Raw genomic sequence first — 24,009 nt, forward strand, 5'->3', positions numbered from 1 at the left:
CGCTGCCATCCAGATTACATACAATTATATACAATGATTTATATTTACATAGGACAATATAAGCATTATACCCCTTTTCCACTAGCCTAAATATCCTGGGTTGCTGCACATGAGCGCGCAAAACACAGGATTTAAGACAGGTGGAAACGCTCCCAGTTGAAATGACCCGGGTCTTGAGACCCGGCATTTCAACCCAGGTAGTGACCAGGGTTGAACAAGGGTTCAACCCGTGTCACTGTGCTATGTAAACGGTTAACCTGGGTCGATGCGACCCAGGTCCCGTTCACTGCAATGCAAAAGCCGGTGCTGGGCAGCGCCGCCCCAACCCTACTCCTTATGATGTCAATCGCCAGTATTATGCCAGATGAGGATTCTAGTGTAAAAGGGTTCGCAAGGAGGGTCACACCAGGTTTGAGCTGGGTACAAAATAATGGGTGCGACTTGGCTAGTAGATATAAAAGGGGTATTACTTGGCTCATATGTATCAAGCTGCGGACGACGGTATCCTGGTGATTTTAGCAGCCAGATTTAAAGCACCGATAATTTAAAAGACAACCTGTTGGTCTAGTGGGATACATATGGATGACTGGAGGATTAGATCAGGTAAGTATACCTACCCTCTCTGCAGACTAACCCCCAAGGCCTGCCCCTAAATATCCTTGCTAGTGCGTAATGCTAATCCTGCCCCCCCCCTTCCCAAGCAGCATTACCCCAACCCTCCCTGCTAGTGTCTAGCCCTAAACCCCATACCCCGCTGCCTAAACCTAACTCCTCCCACGCCAGAGCCTAACCCCCCTTCTAGGTGCCTAGCCCTAACTTGACCTCTTCGCAGCCTAAACCTAACACCCCCCCTACCACCACCACAGCATAACCCTAGGTACCCCTAGTAGCTAAACTTAACACACACCCCTCCCGGAATTCCGAAGCCAGTATACTCATTGTCGGGATTCTGGCGCTGGTCTCATGAAAAAAAAAGTAAACATGAGTTTTTCACAATTTTTTTTCTCTGAAACTGACTTGTTTTTATTTCTCGATCCAAGTGAGCATAGCGTTATATTATTATAGTGTGCCAAGCACGGCGAGCGGATTTGGTACACTTATATGGTGTACATGTCAACCTATGTTGACATAGACGCAAAATAACCCAAAGTTACGATTTTCTGACATGTCGACATTTTAATCATCAGCATTTTGAGCATGTCGGCATAATGAACATGTCGGTATTTTGACCGTTGGTATTTACAATTTCAGGAAATCGTACTGGACCGTGACAAATACCATTTATATATTGCCTGTGATCTTTCATGGGTTAATCGGTTACTCCGCAGACGGATCTAATGTGGTTTAGCAGCTGCGCATGTGCTGGACATTGCATTTGAAAAAGTGTAAGCGAAACGCGCGTCCTACTATCAGTACATTGTGCTGGTCAGTAAAAAATATTAAATATAAATGCACCGATAGAAGTATGGGGGGGGGGAGGGGAGTGATTATTCGCAGCTGAGGTCAGACATAAGATTTAAGATTATCAGACTGGCCACCACAGACGTTGGACCCGACATGCCTTCAAACCGGGGGGAAAAATGCGTTGCCGAATGCCACCATCTAAATGCCACTGTGTGTCAATCATGCTGCGGCTGACAGGTGAGACCTGTTCTGCACCTACGCAGACTCTAAAACATCGTATTTGTAGGCAAAATCATCACGTTTGGCTACAAATACAACTGATTTAAAATTGCTACAACGTATCCACATATGATATAATAGCCATCTATGAGTGTATAAAGGTTATATTTACACAGGACTTGGAAGTGTATGTAATCTGGATGGTAATAGCAATATGCACTGCAGCTATTGGTTCCCCAGGATGTGACCTTTGATCCCACCCTGATTGCTGGTTTAGAACTTAACTGATATTTTAAATATTAACAATGTCTATAGGGTAAATGCCGCCGACACCTTAGTAAATACATAAGCCTTTACAATAGTAGGAATGTGCCGATGCTATCCTGGGCTACACAGTACATTATATGCATTCTGAGTAATGACAGTTGTTTTCAGAGTTGGTGAACCTGAGCTGCCCCTAGTGGCCAAGGCCGGAACAGCATTAGCTTATTCACCACAGTATATTGAGTATGGGTCATTAGCTCGACCCATATTACAGTACATAGGTCTGCATTGGGTAAACAACTGAAAGTCGACATGGCTAAAGTCAACAGGTTATGGAAGTTTGACACAGTCATTAGGTCAACAATGGCACCGTGGACAGTCAAAAGTTTTGATACATCTCCCCTACGATGCGGTGACATCGGTATATGTGATCATGTAAAAGACTGAATCCGGACTGTTAAATGCCTGACAGTCAAGATCCCGACTGACAGGGGCGATTCTCTACGACCCCCGCGGTGGTAGAATAGAACCTGTGATGAGCGCAGCTTCATAACGCTTCGGCTCCGCCCCCCCAGCAGTCGGGATTCCGGTGTCGGACTAGTGACTGATGTAATCCCGACCGTCTAAGCGTCACAGCACACCCATAAGTCTGATGAAGGACCATGTTGCACACGCTCCCTCTATAAGGCTGACTGTAAAACCTAGCGGATCTATATCAACCCTGCCGTCGCGCTAATGCTGGCGTCTACCTTCCGTTACTGACCATCTAGACGCAGTTGACTATATTTCGGTGTCTAACTAGACGGTTTGACTAAACACGGTCGACCATAATATGGTCAGTCTAGACATCGTAGTTCCGTCGCCCGGATACCCTTTTTTATTCCCTAGGGTAACGGTTGTTGGGGCTTAGGTATCCTCAATATATTAGTGCTCTCCTTTTGTTAGCAACGGGGCAGCATTGCCTTAATTATTAACAAAGAATAATACGCAGTTTTTTTCAGTCAGCTCCACTACTTGGCCATGCACTGAATAGAACATTATACCGATGGCAACATTTAGCAAATATATTGCAATAATATTATAAATGTTTCTATGACAGACAATTATCACATACTAATGGATAATGCAGCTTTATCGTCAAAATATGGACAACGGAGACATTCTCTTGGTTGTTAGCACATCCCTCCATACCATTTAGCCCGACACATACATAAATAATATTACAAGCATGGCTTCTCGTCGGCCATCTTGTTCCCCCCATAACCTCAGGTTATCTCAAGGTGTATAGGGCGCATCGTATACAGAAAGTGCTCGTGTCACATTAGTACTCGTCATGAAAAGGGTACTTCGGATGGTCCTTCCACCTGTGAAAAAAACAAAAGATTAAAAAGTAAAAAAAAGAATCTGTAAAATGTCTGGCCAACAGGAAAAAAAAAAGTCAAATAAATTGAGACTACAGAATATGGATGACACCATTAATTATATCCGTATTTGCAGATATTCTGGCTGCCCCTCCATGAGGAACCAGCCAGCTCGGCATCGCGGGGGACGTATCGGAAGAAAGTGATGCTAGGTAGGGGCGGAGCCATCGTGGACTTGCAGCCCTACATAAAGCAGAGATTACACTGCTCAGAAAGGAGAACCTGTCATTTTTAAGTGAAAGAAAGTAAAAAAGGGATTTAGCGATTTTTGTGGCGAGAGCGCACTGGTGTAATTGCCCTGACCAATAAGTACCATCAGACATGTCAGTGAATTCTGCATCATCCTACTCACATCGGCATGCTGTCATAGCGCAGGTTTCTGTTCCGCCCATGCAGAGACCGCATGTCCTCCGCGGAGAGCTGGAAGTCCAGAGCCTGGAAGGAAGACACGTGCGCAGGAACCCACATTACAGAGGGGTTTGTCTGGGTGATTCCATGTCACTCATAGCTGTTGCCATCTGTCTTAGGCAGTAATGGGGTAGTTATGCTGTGGTAGGGGGTGGTTAGGGTTAGGCTGTGGTGGGGGGCTATAGGTTAGGCATTAGGGAATTGTTAGGCTGTGGGGGGGGGGTGGTTAGGGTTAGGCTGTGGTGGGGGGGTGTTATAGGTTAGGCATTAGGGAATTGTTTACTCTGTGGGGGGGGGCGGTTAGGGTTAGGTTGTGGTGGGGGTGTTATAGGTTAGGAATTAGGTAATTGTTAGGCTGTGGGGGGGGGGCGGTTAGGGTTAGGCTGTGGGGGGGGGGCTATAGGTTAGGCATTAGGGAATTGTTAGGCTGTGGGGGGGGGGTGGTTAGGGTTAGGCTGTGGTGGGGGGGTGTTATAGGTTAGGCATTAGGGAATTGTTAGGCTGTGGGGGGGGCGGTTAGGGTTAGGTTGTGGTGGGGGTGTTATAGGTTAGGAATTAGGTAATTGTTAGGCTGTGGGGGGGGGCGGTTAGGGTTAGGCTGTGGGGGGTTATAGGTTAGGCTGTAGTGGGGGGTGTTATAGGTTAGGCATTAGGGAATTGTTAGGCTGTGGGGGGGGCGGTTAGGGTTAGGCTGTGGGGGGTTATAGGTTAGGCATTAGGGAATTGTTAGGCTGTGGGGGGAGGCGGTTAGGGTTAGGCTGTGGTGGGGGTGTTATAGGTTAGGAATTAGGTAATTGTTAGGCTGTGGGGGGGGCGGTTAGGGTTAGGCTGTGGGGGGGTTATAGGTTAGGCTGTAGTGGGGCGTGTTATAGGTTAGGAATTAGGGAATTGTTAGACTGTGGGGGGGGTTAGGCATTAGGGAATTGTTAGGCTGTGGGGGGGGGGCGGTTAGGGTTAGGCTGTGGGGGGGTTAAAGGTTAGGGAAGGGGTAGTCTGTGGAAGGGGACAGTTACGGTTAGGATGCAGGAGTGGGGGTTTAGGGTAAGACAAGGAGGGTTATGGTTAGGCTGTAGGGGGTTAGAGTTAGCCACTAGGGTGGGTTAGGGTTATGCTGTGGTTACGGTTAGACTGCAGGGGTGGAAGTTAGGGTTGGACTCTAGGAGAAGGGGGGAGGGGGGCGGGCAGCACTAGGCTGCAGGAGGGGAGGTTTAGGGATAGGCACTATAGAGGGTAAGGCTATGGAAGGGGACAGATAGGCTTAATTTGCATAGGGGGGGATGTAGGGTTAGGTTGGGGATTAGGGGTAGGGGGTTCTATAGGGATTTTGTTTTCATCTCTTTTAAACAATTGTAACACATTATAACACATAAATGTAACACAAGGCAGGGAGGAGCTGGGGGTCTTGGAGGGGTGCACACAGCCCTATGGTCACTTGTTGCCCCTCTCTGACATGGTAGGAGCGAGAGCTTGCATCGTTGAAGATGCTCAGTGTACACACTGGACGACATTGTGAACAACATCGTCTGTGGGCCTTTACTGCTGCGAAGGCATTTTTGGCTCCCCATATAATCAGCTGCCTGGTGAGTTGGCAGCTTGGGCCAGCACTGGCGGTCTGTGTGTTAGGAGGTACCCCATTTTAGCCTGAAATTATGGTACCCCAATCCCTAACCAAATCCCCAAATAATGGTCCAACGCGGTTCTCGCATCTCCAGCAGCAATGGGTCAGTTTAGGACCCTATAGTTACCTGTAGGTTCTGTTTAATCCTGGACGGGGTGAAGCTTTTGGCGAGTACCACTACCCCGCGCTGTAATAGATACCTCATTGCCACCTGCGCAGGCGTCCGACCAAGCTTCTCCGCTATGGCATTCAGAACCGGATCCTCCAGGAGTACAGGGAAGTCCTGGCCGATCCTGTATATAGATATATAGGGGACATCTTGTACAATATATGGAGCCGGGGTACTGAAACTATTGCTGAAGCCTAGCACTGTAATTACATTGCTAAGGATTCGCCCAATCGTACTGTCAATAACTCTGTGATTAGAGAGAAATAAAGTAGAGGAAGATAAAGTACTAGCCAATCAGCTTCTAACTGCTATGTTACAACCTGAGTTTTAAAAATGGCAGTTAGGAGCCAACTGGTTGCTACACTATCTCTCTCCAAGGCATAGTACACACGGCTTTGTAAAGGTGCATTACCACATGTTTAGTGCGATCGCAGCACATGTGTAGTCCGCCGATAATCACTTTGTTGCGTGGACATCAGCAAAACGTGCAAGCGTTAAGCCCTAAATAATCTTCTACACATTGTGCTAAATAATCTTCTACACATTGCGCTAAATAATCTTCTACACATTGCGCACGCTTTGCATCCATGCCAGCCCTCCGCTGCCAGCACGGCCACATGTACCCACTGCTGGGCTTTGTGTGCCAAGTGCTGCAGAGCTGTCATTAGCCTCTGGCCTCTAATCCTGTTAAACGAAAGCGTGTAAGTAAAGGATTACCAGTAATATACACGGATAGTAACACAGAGCACATATAAGTCCTATACATTACATTATACTCCCCAGAACACATTATCCCACACAGAGCCCCCAGTACACATTATACTCGGCAGAGCTCATAGTACACATTATACCACACAGAGCCCCCAGTACACATTAAACCACACAGAGCCCCCACTACACATTATACTCGGCAGAGCTCATAGTACACATTATACCATACAGAGCCCCCAGTACACACTATACCACACAGAGGACCCAGTATGCATTATACCGTACAGAGCCCCCAGTATGCATTATACCACACAGAGGACCCAGTATGCATTATACCGTACAGAGCCCCCAGTATGCATTATACCACACAGAGCCCACAGAACACATTATACCACACAGAGCCCCCAGTACACATTATACCGCACAGAGCCCACAAAACACATTATACCACACAGAGCCCCCAGTACACATTATACCGCACAGAGCCCACAAAACACATTATACCACACAGAGCCCCCAGTACACATTATACTTGGCAGAGCTATGACAGTACACATTATACCATACAGAGCCCCCAGTACACACTATACCACACAGAGCACCCAGTATGCATTATACCACACAGAGCCCACAGAACACATTACACCACACAGAGCCCCTTAGTACACATTATACTCGGCAGAGCTCATAGTACACATTATACCATACAGAGCCCCCAGTACACACTATACCACGCAGAGCACCCAGGATGCATTATACCACACAGAGCCCACAGAACACATTATACCACACAGAGCCCACAGAACACATTATACCACACAGAGCCCCCAGTACACATTATACCACACAGAGCCCCCAGAACACATTATACCACACAGCGCCCCCAGAACACATGATACCATGCAGAGCCTCCAGAACACATTATACCACACAGAGCCCCCAGAACACATTATACCACACAGAGCCCCCAGTACACATTATACTATACAGAGCCCCCAGTACACACTATACCACATAGAGCACCCAGTATGCATTATACCGCACAGAGACCCCCGTACACATTATACCGCACAGAGACCCCCGTACACATTATACCGCACAGAGACCCCCGTACACATTATACCACACAGAGCACCCAGAACACATTATACCGCACAGAGAACCCAGTATACATTATACCGCACAGAGCCTCCAGTACAGATTATACCGCACAGCGCCCCAGAAGACATGATACCATGCAGAGCCTCCAGAACACATTATACCACACAGAGCCCCCAGTACACATTATACCATACAGAGCCCCCAGTACACACTATACCACATAGAGCACCCATTATGCATTATACCGCACAGAGACTCCCGTACACATTATACCGCACAGAGACCCCCGTACACATTATACCGCACAGAGACCCCCGTACACATTATACCGCACAGAGACCCCCGTACACATTATACCGCACAGAGCACCCAGAACACATTATACCGCACAGAGCCCCCAGAACACATGATACCATGCAGAGCCTCCAGAACACATTATACCACACAGAGAACCCAGTATACATTATACCGCACAGAGCCTCCAGTACAGATTATACCGCACAGCGCCCCAGAAGACATGATACCATGCAGAGCCCCTAAAACAAATTATACCACACAGCGCCCCCAGAACACATGATACCACGCAGAGGCCCCAGTTTAAAGAACTGGCGCTGTATTGATCAAAACTCTATAGAAGTTTTATAGTAGCCCATCTCAAAAGCATTTGGGCCCACTCCCACCAATCCACGCGGACGAGAAACATTTATAAATGATAAATGCCTCCATACAGTGAATGGCTGTCAGCAGTCTGATTGGTTGATAGCACCAGCCATTCACCAATCAACAAGGCTAACAGACATTAACCGCCAGACAGCAGCCTCCCAAGAAGCTCCGGAGGTACCAGCCTACCCCCTGCTCGAAGGCCCCTAGAATCGTTGATCCTTGGGCAACTGTCCAGGTTGCCTATATGATAAGAAGTCCCTGGTTTTAAATCTACCCGTAAGTCTCATCACGGCTGGATCCCAGGACGCTGTACCCCACCATCACTATGTCGTGTGATTTGCAGAACTCCAGCATCTTGCTCTGGTTCAGGTATATATGGCATTCCACCTATGCAGGAAAGGGGTAAATGACATTAGATGCGTCACAAAATGCAGCATGCAAAACAGCCCCCGCCCCCCCCCCCCCCATGCCCCATCACAACTACACCTCCCCCTCTAATCCCCCTCTTCGCCCACCGCGATTCTGACCTGGGGTCAGGTGGGCTAATCCCAGGCAATAATGCTGCATCACCACAATAAATACCAGGCAGAGAGTTTATAGCGGGTTGTTTCCAAGAGATTACGTGTTCTCTAGCTGAGATACAGACGTATGTAATGAGATTCCATGATCTATTCTACACCATAGCATTGTACAGCCAGGTACATTAGTAATTACGGTCTGGGGTATAAGGTGGTAGGGGCTCATACTGCCCTGGTCTTGTGCGCAGCGTCGGCCAATGTCAGCGGGTGCAGAGTGTGGGGGGCCACCGGCCACCTACCTGATTGCACACCGGCCTGTGCTTCAAGTCCGGCTTATTCAGAATCAGCTCCAGCTGCCGGCGGTTAAAGTTGGAAACGCCAATTGATTTGACAAGACCGGCGTCTTTACACTTCTCCATGGCCTGAAACGATATATAAGTTAAATAAGATATCTGAGTGTACGTATTGTGGGGGTTATTCAGCACGGCTCAGTAAGCAGAGTAAATTTGCTGCTTACCGAGCGAAGAAACGCCGCCCGCCGTGCGACGGGAATGGTTTTGTAGGCGTTCGTAAATAAAAATCAATTTAGACTGTCTTTTTTTTAAATCGTAAATGACCCGCCCCATGCAGGCTTTGATCCACCTATGTTCGTATGGGGACGCCCAGCGTTTTTGTGGGCACACCCAGGAAATGCTTTTTCACCGTTCCCCTCTACTTATAACTTAGGGGACCATTTATAAATGAGTGACAAGACTCACTGTGAATGAATAAACTAGTTGCATATGATAAATGGTGCGCCAGCCAATCAGCCCCCAACTGTAATTTTTCAAGCACATGAGATACATGGTGCTCCAACCAGTCAGCTCCCAAATGCCACATGTTAAGCTCCAAACTGCCACATGTTTGGAAAAATGGCCGTTGGGTGCTGATTGGAGCTCTATTTGTCATAGGCAGGGAAGGTACTTGTGTATTATCTGGGCGCCCGATTTTTTCATTGCATGCCACTACTTAAGGCTCTACAATTAAAAATCGGGTCTTTACAATGAAAAATCACATTGCATGAATTGTATGCCACTATATTGCATGCGATGCGATGAAATACAATGATATTACACAAGCACCGCAGGGAATTTTTATCATTCACAATGAGTTTTATCACTCACTGAAAAATTAACCACTCTGAATTTAATATGGGGGTGATTCTTGTCTCGTGGTTAGCCGAAGTTGTGTGTACTGTGGGGGTGATTCATGTCTGGTGGTTAGCCGAAGTTGTGTGTACTGTGGGGGTGATTCATGTCTGGTGGTTAGCCGAAGTTGTGTGTACTGTGGGGGTGATTCATGTCTGGTGGTTAGCTGAAGTTGTGTGTGTGTGTGTACCGTGGGGGTGATTCATGTCTGGTGGTTAGCGGAATTTGTGTCTGTAACATGGGGGTGATTCATGTCTCGTGGTTCGGACCAATACTGCACATGTGCATCACCGGTCATAGACAGTCTGCATTTTGGTGTGGGGATATGTCGGCTGGGTGTGTCTGTGTTTAGTGGGAGTGGCAAGGCCAGGGTATCCATCTCCTTGTGCAGTGAAGAAGCTGAGGCCTCCGCTTTACATATCCTCGAGGGTTACTCAGCCGGCCAACGGTGTTGCAGGTGATTCGGCACTGCTTTCCTACTGATTCAGTGATTAAGGGGGGTATTCAATGTCTGGCGCTATTTCCAACAGGGGAAATAGGGCCTGCCGCTTATTCAGTGCTGCCGTTTTCGACCGCATTGAAGGCGGATTTTGACAAAACAGATCTGACTTGTGTTGGAAATGGCAGTGGATTGTTGAATTTATGGCCGTTTCTTGACAATCCACGGCCGTTTTCGCCAACACGCCCACTTTTCTACACTCGACAGGTGGAACATTGAATCCCACCGGTCGAGTCTCTGACTGTCGGAATCTAAGATTGAATACCCCCTAATTCTCCAAATGCCAGAAATACATATAGACACTCACTTCCCAGGTATCCCGGATATCTGTGTTGTTGTAGAGATATTTTCCGTTTTCGTCCACCGGAACCAAGTCTTTTCCCGGCTTCAAAATATAATACAAAAGTAAAGATCACAACTGAGGGCCAGGGGCAGCCTCCGTATGGTACACCACTTGTGTGAATGGTATAAGACATCAAACACATACTTTATGAAGCGCAGTGTTAATGTACCCAAAGACTGCGACATACTGGATGTGGGTATTGTTTTTAAGTAGCACAAAACAAAACGGTGGACCAACATCAGATCAAAATATTCTCATTTCTCATTAAGGACTAGTGGAAGATGTATCATGTATGGAGGCTTTAGGCTTCATAAGGACAAAAAGCTTTTTCTTGTCCAGGATTACCTTAAATTCTACAGGAATGTGAATGATGAAAAGGTCCAAATAATCCATCTGAAGGTCTTTCAAGGACTTTTCCAGAGCTGGGCGCACCAATTCCGGGGACTGGAAGGTGGCCCAGAGCTGAAAGACATAAACGTTGTAATGGTTGAGATTGGCATCTGAGGATGTAGCACAATGTTCTTTGTGTTTAATCCCAATGTTTGGCACCAGCCTACCTACCCATGACTATACCAGCCTACTTTTCATGGCTTTATTAACCTATCTTCTCCTGCCTATACCAGCCTGCCTTCTCATGGCAATACCAGCGTGTCTTCTCATGGCAATACCAGCGTGTCTTCTCATGGCAATAACAGCTTATCTTCTCATGGCTACACCAGCCTACCTTCTCATGGCTATACCAGCGTCTCTTCTCATCACTATACCAGCCTACCTTCTCATGCTATACCAGCCTCTCTTCTCCTTGACTAGACCAGCCTACCTTCTCATGACTAGACCAGCCTACCTTCTCATGACAAGACCAGCCTACCTTCTCATGACAAGACCAGTCTATCTTCTCATGACTATACCAGCCTATCTTCTCATGACTAGACCAGCATACCTTCCCATGACTATACCAGCTTATCTCCTCATGACTATACCAGCTTATCTTCCCATGACTAGACCAGCCTACATTCTCATGACAAGACCAGTCTATCTTCTCATGACTATACCAGCCTCTGTTCTCATGACTATACCAGCCTATCTTCTCATGACTATACCAGCCTACCTTCCCATGACTATACCAGCTTATCTTCTCATGACTATACCAGCTTATCTTCCCATGACTAGACCAGCCTACCTTCTCATGACAAGACCAGTCTATCTTCTCATGACTATACCAGCCTCTGTTCTCATGACTAGACCAGCCTACCTTCCCATGACTATACCAGCTTATCTTCTCATGACTATACCAGCTTATCTTCCCATGACTAGACCAGCCTACCTTCTCATGACTATATCAGCCTACCTTCTCATGACAAGACCAGCCTATCTTCTCATGACTATACCAGCCTATCTTCTCATGACTATACCAGCCTCTGTTCTCATGACTATACCAGCCTATCTTCTCATGACTATACCAGCCTACCTTCCCATGATTATATCAGCTTATCTTCTCATGACTAGACCAGCATACCTTCTCATGACTATAGGTGCAGCCAATGAAATGTCAGCTCCTGCTAAGTGTGGGGTCTTGCAAGATGGACTAAATAAGTTTTACCAATAACACTTAAACCTTGGGCCAGGTTGCGAGGACAGATCAAAGACGTATAGTACACCAGACCTGATCTAGTGTTGCGTTTGAAGATAAATGCGTATTGCTGTCTGTATTTGGAGTTGGCCTTATTGCCCCCATCCATCTATCCATCCAACAACATCATTATTAGTGTACATTTGCACCGGCCCCTATCGTTTGTGCAAGAGGTCTGATGACGGTCCTCTGCATTCATTCCCCCCTTGAACAGGGCTGCCACTAGGAATTTTGGGGCCCGGGACTGATTTCCAATCCGGTCCCCCACCCTCATCTCCCTTCACTTACAGCCCGACTCCTGCTCCCTCATCCCATCCGGTGTAAGGTAAGCGTGACGCCATCTGGAACTTTTACCTTACATGTTAACGCTCCCCTTGCCACCCAGTAACATCCACCACTTGTTGATGGGATTGCAATATTCAAGGACAGGGGAGTTCTGTGGGTACAGCTGTCCCGGTTCCCGGCCTCTGAAAGGGCCCGGGCAGTTCATTTTGCCCACCGCAACCCTCCGCTGTGCTGCCTGCACTGCGCTCGGTGCACTGAACAAAGCGCAGGCTTCTTCAATACAGGATGCCGGTGGCCAATTAAAATGCAGCACCGGCTGGTGAGCCAATCAGACCTTGTGTACCGGCAGCCCCTCTGATTGGTTAATGGTACACAAGCTCTGATTGGCTCAAAAGCCGGTGCAGCATTTTAATTTGCCTTCCGGAAGCCTGTGCTTCGTTCAGTGCAGCAAGTGCAGTGCAGGCAGCACAACGGAGGGTTGCGATGGGCAAATTGAGCTGCCGGTACACGGTACAGCTGCCTTCCAGAGGCCGGGGCCCGGGACAGCTGTACCCACAGCACCCCCCTGTCGGCGGCCCTGCCCTTGAATATTGCAATCCCATCAACAAGCGGTGGATGTTACTGGGTGACATGGGGAGCGTTAACATGTAAGGTAAGGGTTTCAGGTGGTGTCACTCTTACCTTACATGTTTATGCCCCTCGCCCCCAGTAACATCCACCTCTATAATGACTGCATAGCAATTAGTTCAGGATTCACATCGGGAACTGCATGGGGCAAAAAATGCAACATGTGTAGGTGAAATGCGTTATTTTTGGTAAAAGAAACGCGTCAGCTCTCTTTTCATGGTGCAGAAGCTATAATTATTACCTTTCCAGTACAGAACAAGTCCTCTCGCCTTATAGTTCCATCTGTAATCTTCTCCTTGATGGCCCGACCCACCTCCACCTCATTACCGTACATGTAGGCACCATCGATGTGGCGGTACCCAACTTCAATGGCCACCTTTGTCCCCTCTTCTGCCAGGCTTTTTGGGAACTGTGAAAATATAAGGACAGCATATGGTTTATACTGTAGGTAAAATAACTTGTTCTTGTAATATTGGGGAGTGGATGTTCTCTATGGTGCCCTGATTATACAACCCTCCTACTGCTGTCCAGGTACCACTTCAACAAGAGTCCGAGGGGGGAGATGTATCAAACATTCCAAAGGGGAAATGTTACCTATAACTGGTTTCGACTGTTTAGACTGTCAACCAAAAACACACATATAAAGTGGGGACCTTTTGTTGTATCGACCATTTCCACGTCAGACTTTTGACAATGATGACTGTTTATACCTGTTGACCTATCCTCTCACTGTTGACCTACCAACCCTGTTGACTTAAGCTGGCCTTACACCGGCGTTATGGCTGGATAGGGTAACCTCCCCGCCAGACAGACACACACACACCTATGTGTGTCGTTGAATGAATAAGGAAAGAGCAGGGAGCGTCGCACTCACCTTTTCAGGTGCATAGGTCCCAAATCCGACAACTGGAATTCTGTGTCCATCGCACAGGACGGCGTAGGGTTCCACGGCCATGATGGTGCCTCTGCGTTAGGCTCAGCGTGGCCTAGTGTTCGGAGCCCTGTCTGCCTGTACACAAAGTGGAGTTTCACCCCTCAGTAATGATGACACAGAGATCAATACTGTAAGATACACTGAGACGGCGCTGACAGGGCTGTGCTTATGGAGATAGCAGCTGAGTACATTATCTCCCCCCTCTTCCGCTACAGAGCCCCAGAGGCTCTGCATTTCGCTGCCAACATTCCAACTCTGGGATGAGGAACGGATGGTAATCAGAACCATTGTTTGTTCATATAGCGCCACCAGTTATGTAATGAATATGTGACGTTCCCATCAGGAGTGTTACTGACTTATACAGGGCCGCAATGCTGTACATTCGTGCAACTGCGCACCCAGGAAAATTCCACAGGGCAGGTGCACACACGAAGGCGCTATTGCGACCGATCGCCTGCACCCTCAGATAACAGAGACCCCACTTCTGCCCTATGTTGATTCTTTATCATTTAGTGTCATATAATCGCCTTCACAGACCCCATATATATTGTATGTGTTTCTTATTTGCAATGTTTATCTCCTGAGCTGGATTTAATGCAGGCCGTGCGGGAGGCTGGCCAAAGTCGGGCATTTTTTAAAGGGGCAATCCCTTATACAGAATGGTTTTGCCTTGTATATGTACTCAGATGTTCACATTGACAGCAAAAAAACGTGAAAAACTCATGTCGACCTTTTCATGTGTCAACCTTTTTCGTGTCGTCCTGGTGCATACCGACCTTTTGTCAATGTTGACCAAATGCATGTTCCACACCCCTAACTCTAGGGGGTGAATTTACTAAGATGGGATTTCTAACGAAGGTCCTAATTCAGAGTTGATCAAAAAACACATTTTTTTTCTCTAATGGACAAAGCATTGCTGCACTGCAGGTGGGGCAGATGTAACAGGTGCAGAGAGAGATTTGGGGGGGGGGGCTGTTCAAACTGAAATCTAAATTGCAGTGTAAAAAAGAAAGCAGCCAGTATTTACCCTGCACAGAAAGAAAAAAAAAACTCCCACAAATCTAACTCATACTTACCTACTTTTCATCTCTCCTCCCCCCCGGAATAAACCTGGAGAGGAGACTCTCAGAGGGACTTCTGAGGGGGCGGAGTTTAATGCCATTAAGCCTCGCCGTACGGGGAGGAACCGGTGGACATGTCCGATAATCGGGTGGGCACTGATGTCGTGATGTTCGCCCCCTTCCCGGGCAGGCTTCGCCACGCCTGCATTTGCATGGAGAACCTGGGGTTTTTCTGGGCGCTCCCATCATTCTTGTGGGCATGGCCAGAAATCACTGGGCATCCCTGTCCTCCCCCTGTCCACCCCGATGTCTGCAAACGCCTCGACGACCGATGTCTGCAAACGCCTCGACGACTGATGTCTGCAAACGCCTCGACGACCGATGTCTGCAAACGCCTCAACGACCGAAGGCATTGCCACAGGGGAGCTACACATTCACATAATACCATCAGAACGGGGCCAAATACGCTTTAATGCGAACGAACGTGAATCACCCCAGAATCTGATTGGTTGCTGTGGGCAACATCCTATCTTCAACAGAACTCTCATCTTAATTTATTTAACCCTAGATGACCACCTTACGGGGGGTCATACAGGCCTGATCATTGGGCTGTGATTCTTCGGCACCCAGCGATCAGGTAAATGCTGCCCGCCACGTTCTCTCCCCATCCCTGTGCACGGCTGCGAACGATGGGAGTGCCAGCGCTTTCTTGGCACTCCGATAAAACGGTGGCGTGCCTCCCCAAATGCCCAGCGCCTGTTGTTCAAGTTGTCATCGCCGGCTGTGATCACATGGAGGTTGTCCGATAAGCGATCAGGCTACGAATTCGAAGCTGAGCGATATGGTCTGAATGACCCCCAATGTTTCTAGTGTTAGAGTAGGTTTGGATTTATTCACCTCTGTACAATACATAGAGCATACTTGTGACCTATACACAATACAGAGAACATGAAAGAATTCAGCTGTTGGGTAATGTTAATACAGCCCAATCTGAGGGATTATGTGGAGCCCAGTTATGTAATGCTTAATACGTCACAAAGTGGAAGGTTTGGAAGTAACGAGCATTTCATGCACTATTTATACTTCAAGGGAATAACGCCCGATTATACGGAATTATAGGGGGATCTATGGTCCCACCGTCATGTGAACGTTGCAATGAGAATTTCAATGTGTCTATATAGAGAAGCTGGCGAGTGAGGCGGAATATTTAGGATTGTGCGTGTCATTTACATCATGTACTGCGCAGGAACACAGCGGAATAAAACTTTTCTTGGCTCAATACCAAATGATCAGATTCCGCTTGCCGGCTTCTCAGTCAGAGGGGGGAAATGGACTAAGAATACGGATATGATTTTTCGTATTCTTAATATGATTGCATTCGGCTGTTATAGCTGTGTGCAAATTCGTATTCCGGAGGGGAATTTACGAAGCAGTCAAATACGACTGCTTTGTATTTATAAATTAATAAAAACAGTCCTGGTTTAAAAAAATCCGGAAACAATTTGAGTAGGGGTTCCCTGTATTTTTTAAAACCAGCACCAGGCCCAAGGGCCGGTCCTCAGGGACGTGCGGTGAGGTTAATGGATGAGAAGTCCCTGGCAAGTACCAGAGCCAGATTTGCACACAATATATGAGCCCTGGGGTACATGCCGGCATTATACACATGTGCAGCAGTATATACTGCTGGAGAGTCGCTGAGTTTTGATAAGAGATGTGCAGAAAAGATAGCCAGGTGAGGCACTGCAGGTGAGGCACTGTAGGTGAGGCACTGCAGGTGAGGCACTGCCTCACCTGCCATAGACTTTTTACTCCAGAGTTTTGCATATAACAATTATTAGAATAATAAAAATACGATTTTTAAAATATATTCTTTGTATTTTTACATACTTTATAAATTCAAAACTCTGCCATATATGTTATGCACTATCCAGACCATGCCCATCCAATGCCCCCTGTCATTGCTCAGACTTTGGTAAAATTTTCCAGAATGCGACCGCAGGTTGATCCTTCACACAAGCGTAGAATAGTGAAAATCCCCCAATAGTGACTCATCGCCTATTAAACAACTCTTGCTGAATCGCCCCATAAGTTGATGAAAGATAATAATGTATTGGTCTATTTCCCATTTACAAAACTTCATTAAAGCCTAGAATTGATTTCATTTTCCTACAAACAAATAAAGAGAGTTTATTACATACTTGCTAACTTTTTTTTTTCTCGAGGAGACAGCAGCATGTCAGGGGAGGCGGGGCGGGCAAGCGTCATCAAGCCCGCCCCCATGACAGTCAAATAACGTAAATTGCGGGTCCACAAATTGGGGGAGGGGCTAAAATGACGGGAAATGACACGATTTGCATCATATTAGCCCCGCCCCTCCCCGCGGACCCACGAAAACCGGTAATTTTGTGCAGCAGGGAAGGGGTGTGCGGGGACTGCCTGCCCAATGTGGGAGGATTGCCCACCTTCCCGGGGGGCCGGGAGGGGGACCCTATTTTCGGTAGCCTCCTGGCAATTCCTGGAGGATAGGCAAGCCTGGTTTCTCGGTTGTTGACTGCAAGACTGAATTTCAGGTTTTAATCAGCCACAGAACTAGCAAAGTTCATGTCTGTCCCGGTTTCACAGTAGATGTGTAGAAAATGCAGCAACTGATTGGCCTGCAATGAAAAAAACATTGACTCAGGCTCAACAGCCCTAGCGCTAGACTAGCGCTAGGGCTGTTGAGCCTGAGTCTTATTTTATAGTGGCTCGCCATTGGATCTTCTACTAGCGCCGCTAGTAGCAGATCCAATGGCAAGCCACTATAAAATAAAAACATTAACATCGTTTAACATTCAGTGTAGACTATTTCTGAATAAACAACAAATAAAAATGACAATTATTTTTAACAAGGGTTAAATATACGCTAATGTTTCTTTCTCATATCAATTATATATTGTCATACGTGCATGGTAACCACCCGTTTTCTGGGAGAGCCAGGGAAAACGCAGCCGTGTCGTTGCGATTGGATTTGCAGCTAATCGTCGATCCAGTTAATTTTCACGAGCCGTGCTACACAATCCGCAGGCCAGCAGGGGGCGGCACTTCACTCTGAAGAGGCGGCGGATACATGATCATTGGGCTCAACAATTCAGCAGAACAGCGATCACATGTGAATAACCTATTAAATCAGTTTTATTATTGGTCATGGGTGGGGGGGGGGGCACCAATATTTATTTTGCCTTCGGGCAACTGTGACGAAGTTACGCCAGTGATACTGTGGAAAAGTGGGTAATTGTCCTCATTATTGGTGTCAGATGCTGATATTCTAAAGCAGAACAAAATGATTTTACCCGGTACTAAACTTGTGACTTCTAAGATTTACTGTGCCCAATGCAGCTGCCACGCCTGCCTACCCGTGATCTGGGCACTTCGCACTGTTCCCAATTCAGACCTGATGGGGCCTAATTTAGACCAAATTCCCAGGCCGGGCGAATGTCGATAGATTGCACATAGTAAGGATGTGCACGCCATCCTGCGATAGATGCCTGCTACTTTTTAATCAGGGCGGGATTTCACTCTGGCTGGGCGGCGTACAGGGCTCCATAGATTAGCAGCGGTGCGATCATTCCTGAATCAGGCCCACGGGACAGATGCCAGCGAGCTCAGAATACGTTAGCTGCCAAGCTCTGTACATGAATAGAGAACTGTTCCGCTGCCAAGCCGGCTGTCCTGATTGGGAGGGACAAGACACATGCTTGTTTAAAATTAAAACAGATTCAATTGAAGGATTTGATAAACGTAGCTGAGATTTTACACAGTTTAAACACAATTAACGTAGCGTAAAGAACATTAAGACAGTGATTGACAAGTCTCAGCTGATAACAGAATGAACATAATGTGGCAGGCCGCTTGTATCTGTAGTGGAGATGATGGATGGAATAACAATGTTGGCATGCAACAATGTTCACTCTGAAAGGAGCCCATCTTTGCTATGTGTTCAGTATGGTGGCGGGGCCCCTGTGCATGCACTGCCCTTCATACCTCTCATGTTTTGGAGGTCAGGCATCTAGACACACGGCTGGAAAGGGGCAAGGCCTCAGATGGAGGAGGCGGAGCATTGGGTGGCGGGGTGTGGCCTTGCGGCACGACACCCACAATTGCCATTTTGGGGGCCTGCTCAGCACTCTCTGAGCTGCCTGGCAGCCCTTGGTTCCCCCTGACCCATATTTATTCTGTGATCACCTGCTGCTTTATATGGGATGTTACTATCGGCACCCAATCAAAATTTACTTATTTATTTAGAACCTTCTAGAAGATCATAGATAATACCTAAGTGCCTAAGGGGCCCATTTATCAAGCAATATTTGCGGCTAAATCCCCGAAAACATCCGCACTGCCCGAGCGGTCATCGGGGTCGTGGGGGGGCAGCGCATAACCGCGCATGCACAGACCCCCCGTCTTCTGGCTCCAGGCATCGCAGGGACGCGCTCTTTTCGGAGCCCTGTCCTTGCCCCTGGCAGGTCATACATTCGGGTGAAATGATCGCATTTTACAATGCGATCCTGGGGGGTAATATTCCGCCCAGATCGCATTGTAAATGAGATCAATGATAAATGGGGGCCTAAGTCCAGATCCCAGGGACAGCAGGGATGTAACCTAATATAGGGAGAGTTTAATGCTATTTTGTAATAGGGTCTGTGAGAGGGGTGTTGTAGGCGGTGTGGTGCGGTGCCTGCTGCGGTGCAGGTGTATCCTGACCACCTACCTGGCGCAGCACCCTCTCACCTTCAGGCCGTGATGAACCACGGTCCTGGAAAACTCAGACACCCGGACACGATGACCCAGGTGGAAGGAGAACAGGTGAGTGCTGTTCTTCCTGGATGAAGAACAAAGCGCCCTCCATCCCGCAACACCTTTACGTAAGCAGTCTTTGGGCTCTGGGAAACATCATCATCGGCGGGCGGCCTCCGAGCCCGGAGTGTCAGCTATTGGCACTCCCGCACCTAGGTGAAGCCTTGACATTGCACGGGGGTGTGAGGTCCAGGTACACCCTGAATCGAGGAAGGAATGGAGTTAGGCAGAGACAAACACACACTCACAGATGGACAGACAAGGTGACACTGCACCCCACAGTTCTCCTCACAGGCGCCTGTAAGGAGACAAGAACACCAGACACGTGCAGAGCCTAACTCAACCTAAATGTGGCACAACTATTATAACTGCAACACCGAGCCCTAGAACTGACTAAGTGTCTGTGTGGTGCAACACAACTATAAACAACAGGCTAAGCAACTTCGCTCTGCACGAACACCCATACATGCAATACAGTCAGGGCCGCCACTAATAATGTTGGGGGCCGGGACTGACCTTCAGCCTGGGCCCCCAGCAGAACCCCCCCTCACGCCGGAACACCCCCCCCTCGCACGCCGGCACACTTACTATTACTTACCAGCAGTGGCGGCGGCGCAGCATCTTCTCCCTCCAGGACTCGGGGCTTGGAGCACTCAATGCACAGTGTATCCTTGGCCCGGCGCTTTGAATGCTCCACTGTGTATTGTGCGCGCCAGACCGCCGGGTGGGGGATATGTGCGGGGGGGGGGGTGTGGTGGTGCTGTACCACTGTGGGCAGCTGCCCTGGCCCATCCAGAGGCCGGGGCCTGGAACAACTGTACCCCTGGCACCCCCCTGTCGGCGGCCCTGCCCACAGGCCAAGAGGGCCTGATCATGCCTGGTGCCCGATCACCCAGTGGTCTGTGGGAAAGGTGGCCCAAGGGCTGCCTACCTGCCATTGGGAGAGGCCGCGGGGGGGAGGGGGGGGGGGCTTTCTTAGCTCTTTTGCTTGCCACCCCTGCTGGCCTCTCCAGGAGCCCCCTTTTTATTTTCTTCTGCCGCTGGCCCGTCCAGGCCAGCGGCGGTGCCGCTTCTTCTCCTCCTGCAGAAGGCGCCGGAGATCTTCTTTCATGATCCTGGCATCTTCTGCACGCTTCCGCGGCCCCTGGAACTCTTGTCTCCATCGCTGTGGTCTCCTGGTCTTCAGGAGCGTTCCTGCGCTCCCTCTCCGAAGTCGCACCTTCTTCTCACTGCAGCTCCTCCCGGTTCCTGTCTGGCTCACCACCCGGCTCCAGTCCGCCGCATGGCTCCCGCTCTCCTCACCGCCACCACTGGTTAGGGCACACTACAGGATGCCAGATTTTGGGGGAGAGGGGGGATTACAGTTTGTCAATACATTGATAAAATCAATACCAGGTATCACGGGAATCCTGGGATTGAGCGTTTTTTAATCCCTAAACACGATCAGTGATCCATTCTCAATTCAATCGTACATTTGCACTGGGCGGGGTTTCTTTCTGTCTGAGCAGCTGCTATGTGCTCACAGTCATATGCAACCTATAGATTGTAAGCGTGAGAGCAGGGCCCTCCTACCTCTATGGGTCTGTCACTGCCCAGTTTGTTGTATCACTGTTTCCAATTGTAAAGCGAAATGGAATTTGCTGCGCTATATAAGAAACTGTGAATAAATAAATAACTTTGCAGATCAGCGATGAGGTCTAATTCAGGCACGTGGAGTGCAAGAGGAACAAGGAGACGTTTGCAGGAAACCTGCCATTTAATGCAGAAGTCACTACACTTGTGTTTCCTATTTTAATGTAAGTTCTATGCTGGAAACTGTCAGCCGCGTCTATGTCTTCCAACAACCACTAAAAAACCCTGAGTCGTCCCAGCGTCAGAGTTACTCAGCAGATTTGCTCTGTTTAACCGTCGCCCTTCAGCCGTCAGAGTCCTTGAGAAAGTCCAGATCCCGGTGTGTGATAAGAGACTCAGAGTGAGATTTAATAGGATGAGAGATTCAGAAAGTGAGAGATTTGGTGAGAAATCTCCAGGGTTTTTTTAAAGCGGCAATCATTTACACTTCAAAATCAAACTGACCTTGGGCTCTCTCTAGCAGCCGCTGGCAAGCGCCTGAGCACGGATGCAATTCTGTCTCAGTGCTGCTGCTGGCTTGCTGGAGCCAGTAGTACCACGTCCTGTGTTCTCCCACAGAGCCGCGTCAGAGGGGTGCCTGTGTGCACTTCCTCGCTCAGGTCCACTTTGGTCCTGAGGAAGCTTTTTTGCGAAAGCGTACGCTCGACTTAACTACACACCTAGTGTGTCTAATACCCCACTCTCCCCTCCCCACTTATAAATTGTATTTTTTTTGATCTGTTGGCTGCGTTGGGGTTACCGTTGGACACGGTCCCCTAAAACATACACTGATACGGTATCTGGCGTCAGAACCGTTAGTGTTCCTGTTTGTTCTTAACCCACCTGAGCGAGGAAGTGCACACAGGCACCCCTCTGACGCGGCTCTGTGGGAGAACACAGGACGTGGTACTACTGGCTCCAGCAAGCCAGCAGCAGCACTGAGACGGAATTGCATCCGTGCTCAGGCGCTTGCCAGCGGCTGCTAGAGAGAGCCCAGGGTCATTTGAAACATTGTATATACTACAGCATTAACCCTGATCCACGTTATAATTAAATGGTAATATAACCACAACTTTGAGCCATACAATTAAAATCGATTGGGATAATAGGCAGTGGGGTTTCCACTAGGTGTAAGGATTTTTATCCTTTTTTACATCACTATATGTAGTCTCATGTCTTGTCATACTTTCTTTTATATTCGCAACTATTTTAATGAATTAAATAAAAGTGACGTTTTATTAAATATTTTTCTCTCTAGGTGCACCATAAAAAGACACTCTTTTCTTTCCTGATAAATATGTCCTTTTTGTGTCCATGGTAGCACACCCTCGTACCCATTACAAATTGATTGTTGATAATACACAAGGAGGGTCCACCCTTGCATAAAAACCCATCTATTACTGTGCGACTGACTAAACCTCTTTCAAGTTCCCTATCAAAATCAAACTGGTTTAGCAGTGTAAATGATTGCAGCTTTAAAAAACCTGGAGATTTCTTACCAAATCTCTCACTTTCTAAATCTCTCATCCTATTAAATCTCACCCTCACTCTTACATAAGACAACGCGATGGCAGGAGGGAATCACCCAGGTCTGTACATGCCCAGCGCACGGCGAGGCGCCATTCATTCTGCTCTATAGCTAATAGTGTAAAATAACACAACCTACGTTACATTGCTCAGAGACTCAGGGCCGCATTTATCATATAATATTTGCGGCTAACAGCAAATATTAAGTATCCCCTAATGTATCACAGGGGACCGCAGCAGTAATCGCCGATCCCTGCTACAATCCCCCCCCTGCAGCGCCGCCGGCTGCATCCCCCATAGGTTTCTGTGGGGGATGCAAAGCTGGCCGATGTTGATACAAATACAGGTTGATTGAAAATGTAAAAGTGGCCTGACGGGTACGCTCTACTCTAATTGGGGATTCTTGTGCTTAGGTGTCAACATTCACACCAAAAAACCATGTAAGTTGACCAATTCCACGTTGACCTTGTGCATGTCGACCCAAAACGACGACATACGTTTCTGTAATGTATTTAATTTGTATGTGTCAACATGGCTGAGCTAAATTGGTAGAAAACCATGTACCCTCACCACACTGGGCAATCGTAGTCCATGTACAGTATATGGAAAATGATAAAAGTTTATTTAAAAAAAATAATGTCGACTTTATTAACCTGTCGACCTTTTGCATGTCGACCTACTTACTTTGTGGTGTAGGATGAGGTTGTGGCAAGACCAGGGCTGGCCATTGGAGCTTACACCATCGATGGTTCCCTTACACTTGGCTCCATCCATCGAGGTTCTCCATCGGGGTTATACGTGGATGATGCCCGTCGATGTATTGTATAGTCTCCGATAACTGACACCTGCAGTGCTAGCCCCGCCCCCCGCTCTCTCTGTGGCGGGCCGCGGGCGGCACCAGCCCGAGTTGTCATCATGACACGGACTCTAGTGAGGTAACGCCTCCTCGTATCATCCACCAATCAGCGCACGGTTGCCA

At 48.0% G+C, this 24,009-nt stretch overlaps 1 protein-coding gene across 3 annotated transcripts; it reads right to left on the minus strand.

Moving 5' to 3' along the window:
* Positions 1-3,001: 3,001 nt before the first annotated feature.
* Positions 3,002-23,928, minus strand: LOC146073719 (aldo-keto reductase family 1 member C23-like). Of its 3 annotated transcripts, XM_083181116.1 has the most exons (10): positions 23,715-23,871; positions 13,942-14,076; positions 13,309-13,476; positions 10,871-10,987; positions 10,490-10,567; positions 8,796-8,918; positions 8,253-8,365; positions 5,462-5,627; positions 3,661-3,743; positions 3,002-3,251 (listed from the first exon to the last, which is right to left on the minus strand). In XM_083181116.1, exons 2-10 carry the CDS (start codon positions 14,020-14,022, stop codon positions 3,209-3,211), a joined length of 972 nt encoding a protein of 323 aa, XP_083037242.1. In that variant the 5' UTR covers positions 14,023-14,076; positions 23,715-23,871; the 3' UTR covers positions 3,002-3,208. The 3 variants fall into 3 exon arrangements, with proteins under 3 accessions (XP_083037242.1, XP_083037243.1, XP_083037241.1); XM_083181117.1 differs by lacking the exon at positions 13,942-14,076 and having other exon boundaries at positions 5,535-5,627; positions 23,715-23,928; XM_083181115.1 differs by lacking the exon at positions 13,942-14,076 and having other exon boundaries at positions 23,715-23,927.
* Between the last annotated feature and the right edge of the window lie 81 nt (positions 23,929-24,009).

This window comes from Crinia signifera, chromosome 4 (assembly GCF_055691185.1).
Source record: "Crinia signifera chromosome 4, ASM5569118v1, whole genome shotgun sequence".
Lineage (NCBI taxonomy): Eukaryota > Metazoa > Chordata > Amphibia > Anura > Myobatrachidae > Crinia > Crinia signifera.

Bases quoted from the DNA above. Each gene is read 5' to 3' on its own strand.
- LOC146073719 (XM_083181115.1), bottom strand. From the start codon at position 23,804: ATGGATGGAGCCAAGTGTAAGGGAACCATCGATGGTGTAAGCTCCAAT. The intron at 13,477-23,714 runs GTAAGTAGGTCG...ATATTTTCACAG, and splicing joins ACCTCATCCTACACCACAAA to TTCCCAAAAAGCCTGGCAGA. The intron at 8,919-10,489 runs GTGAGTGTCTAT...ATATCGTTTCAG, and splicing joins ATATCCGGGATACCTGGGAA to GCCATGGAGAAGTGTAAAGA.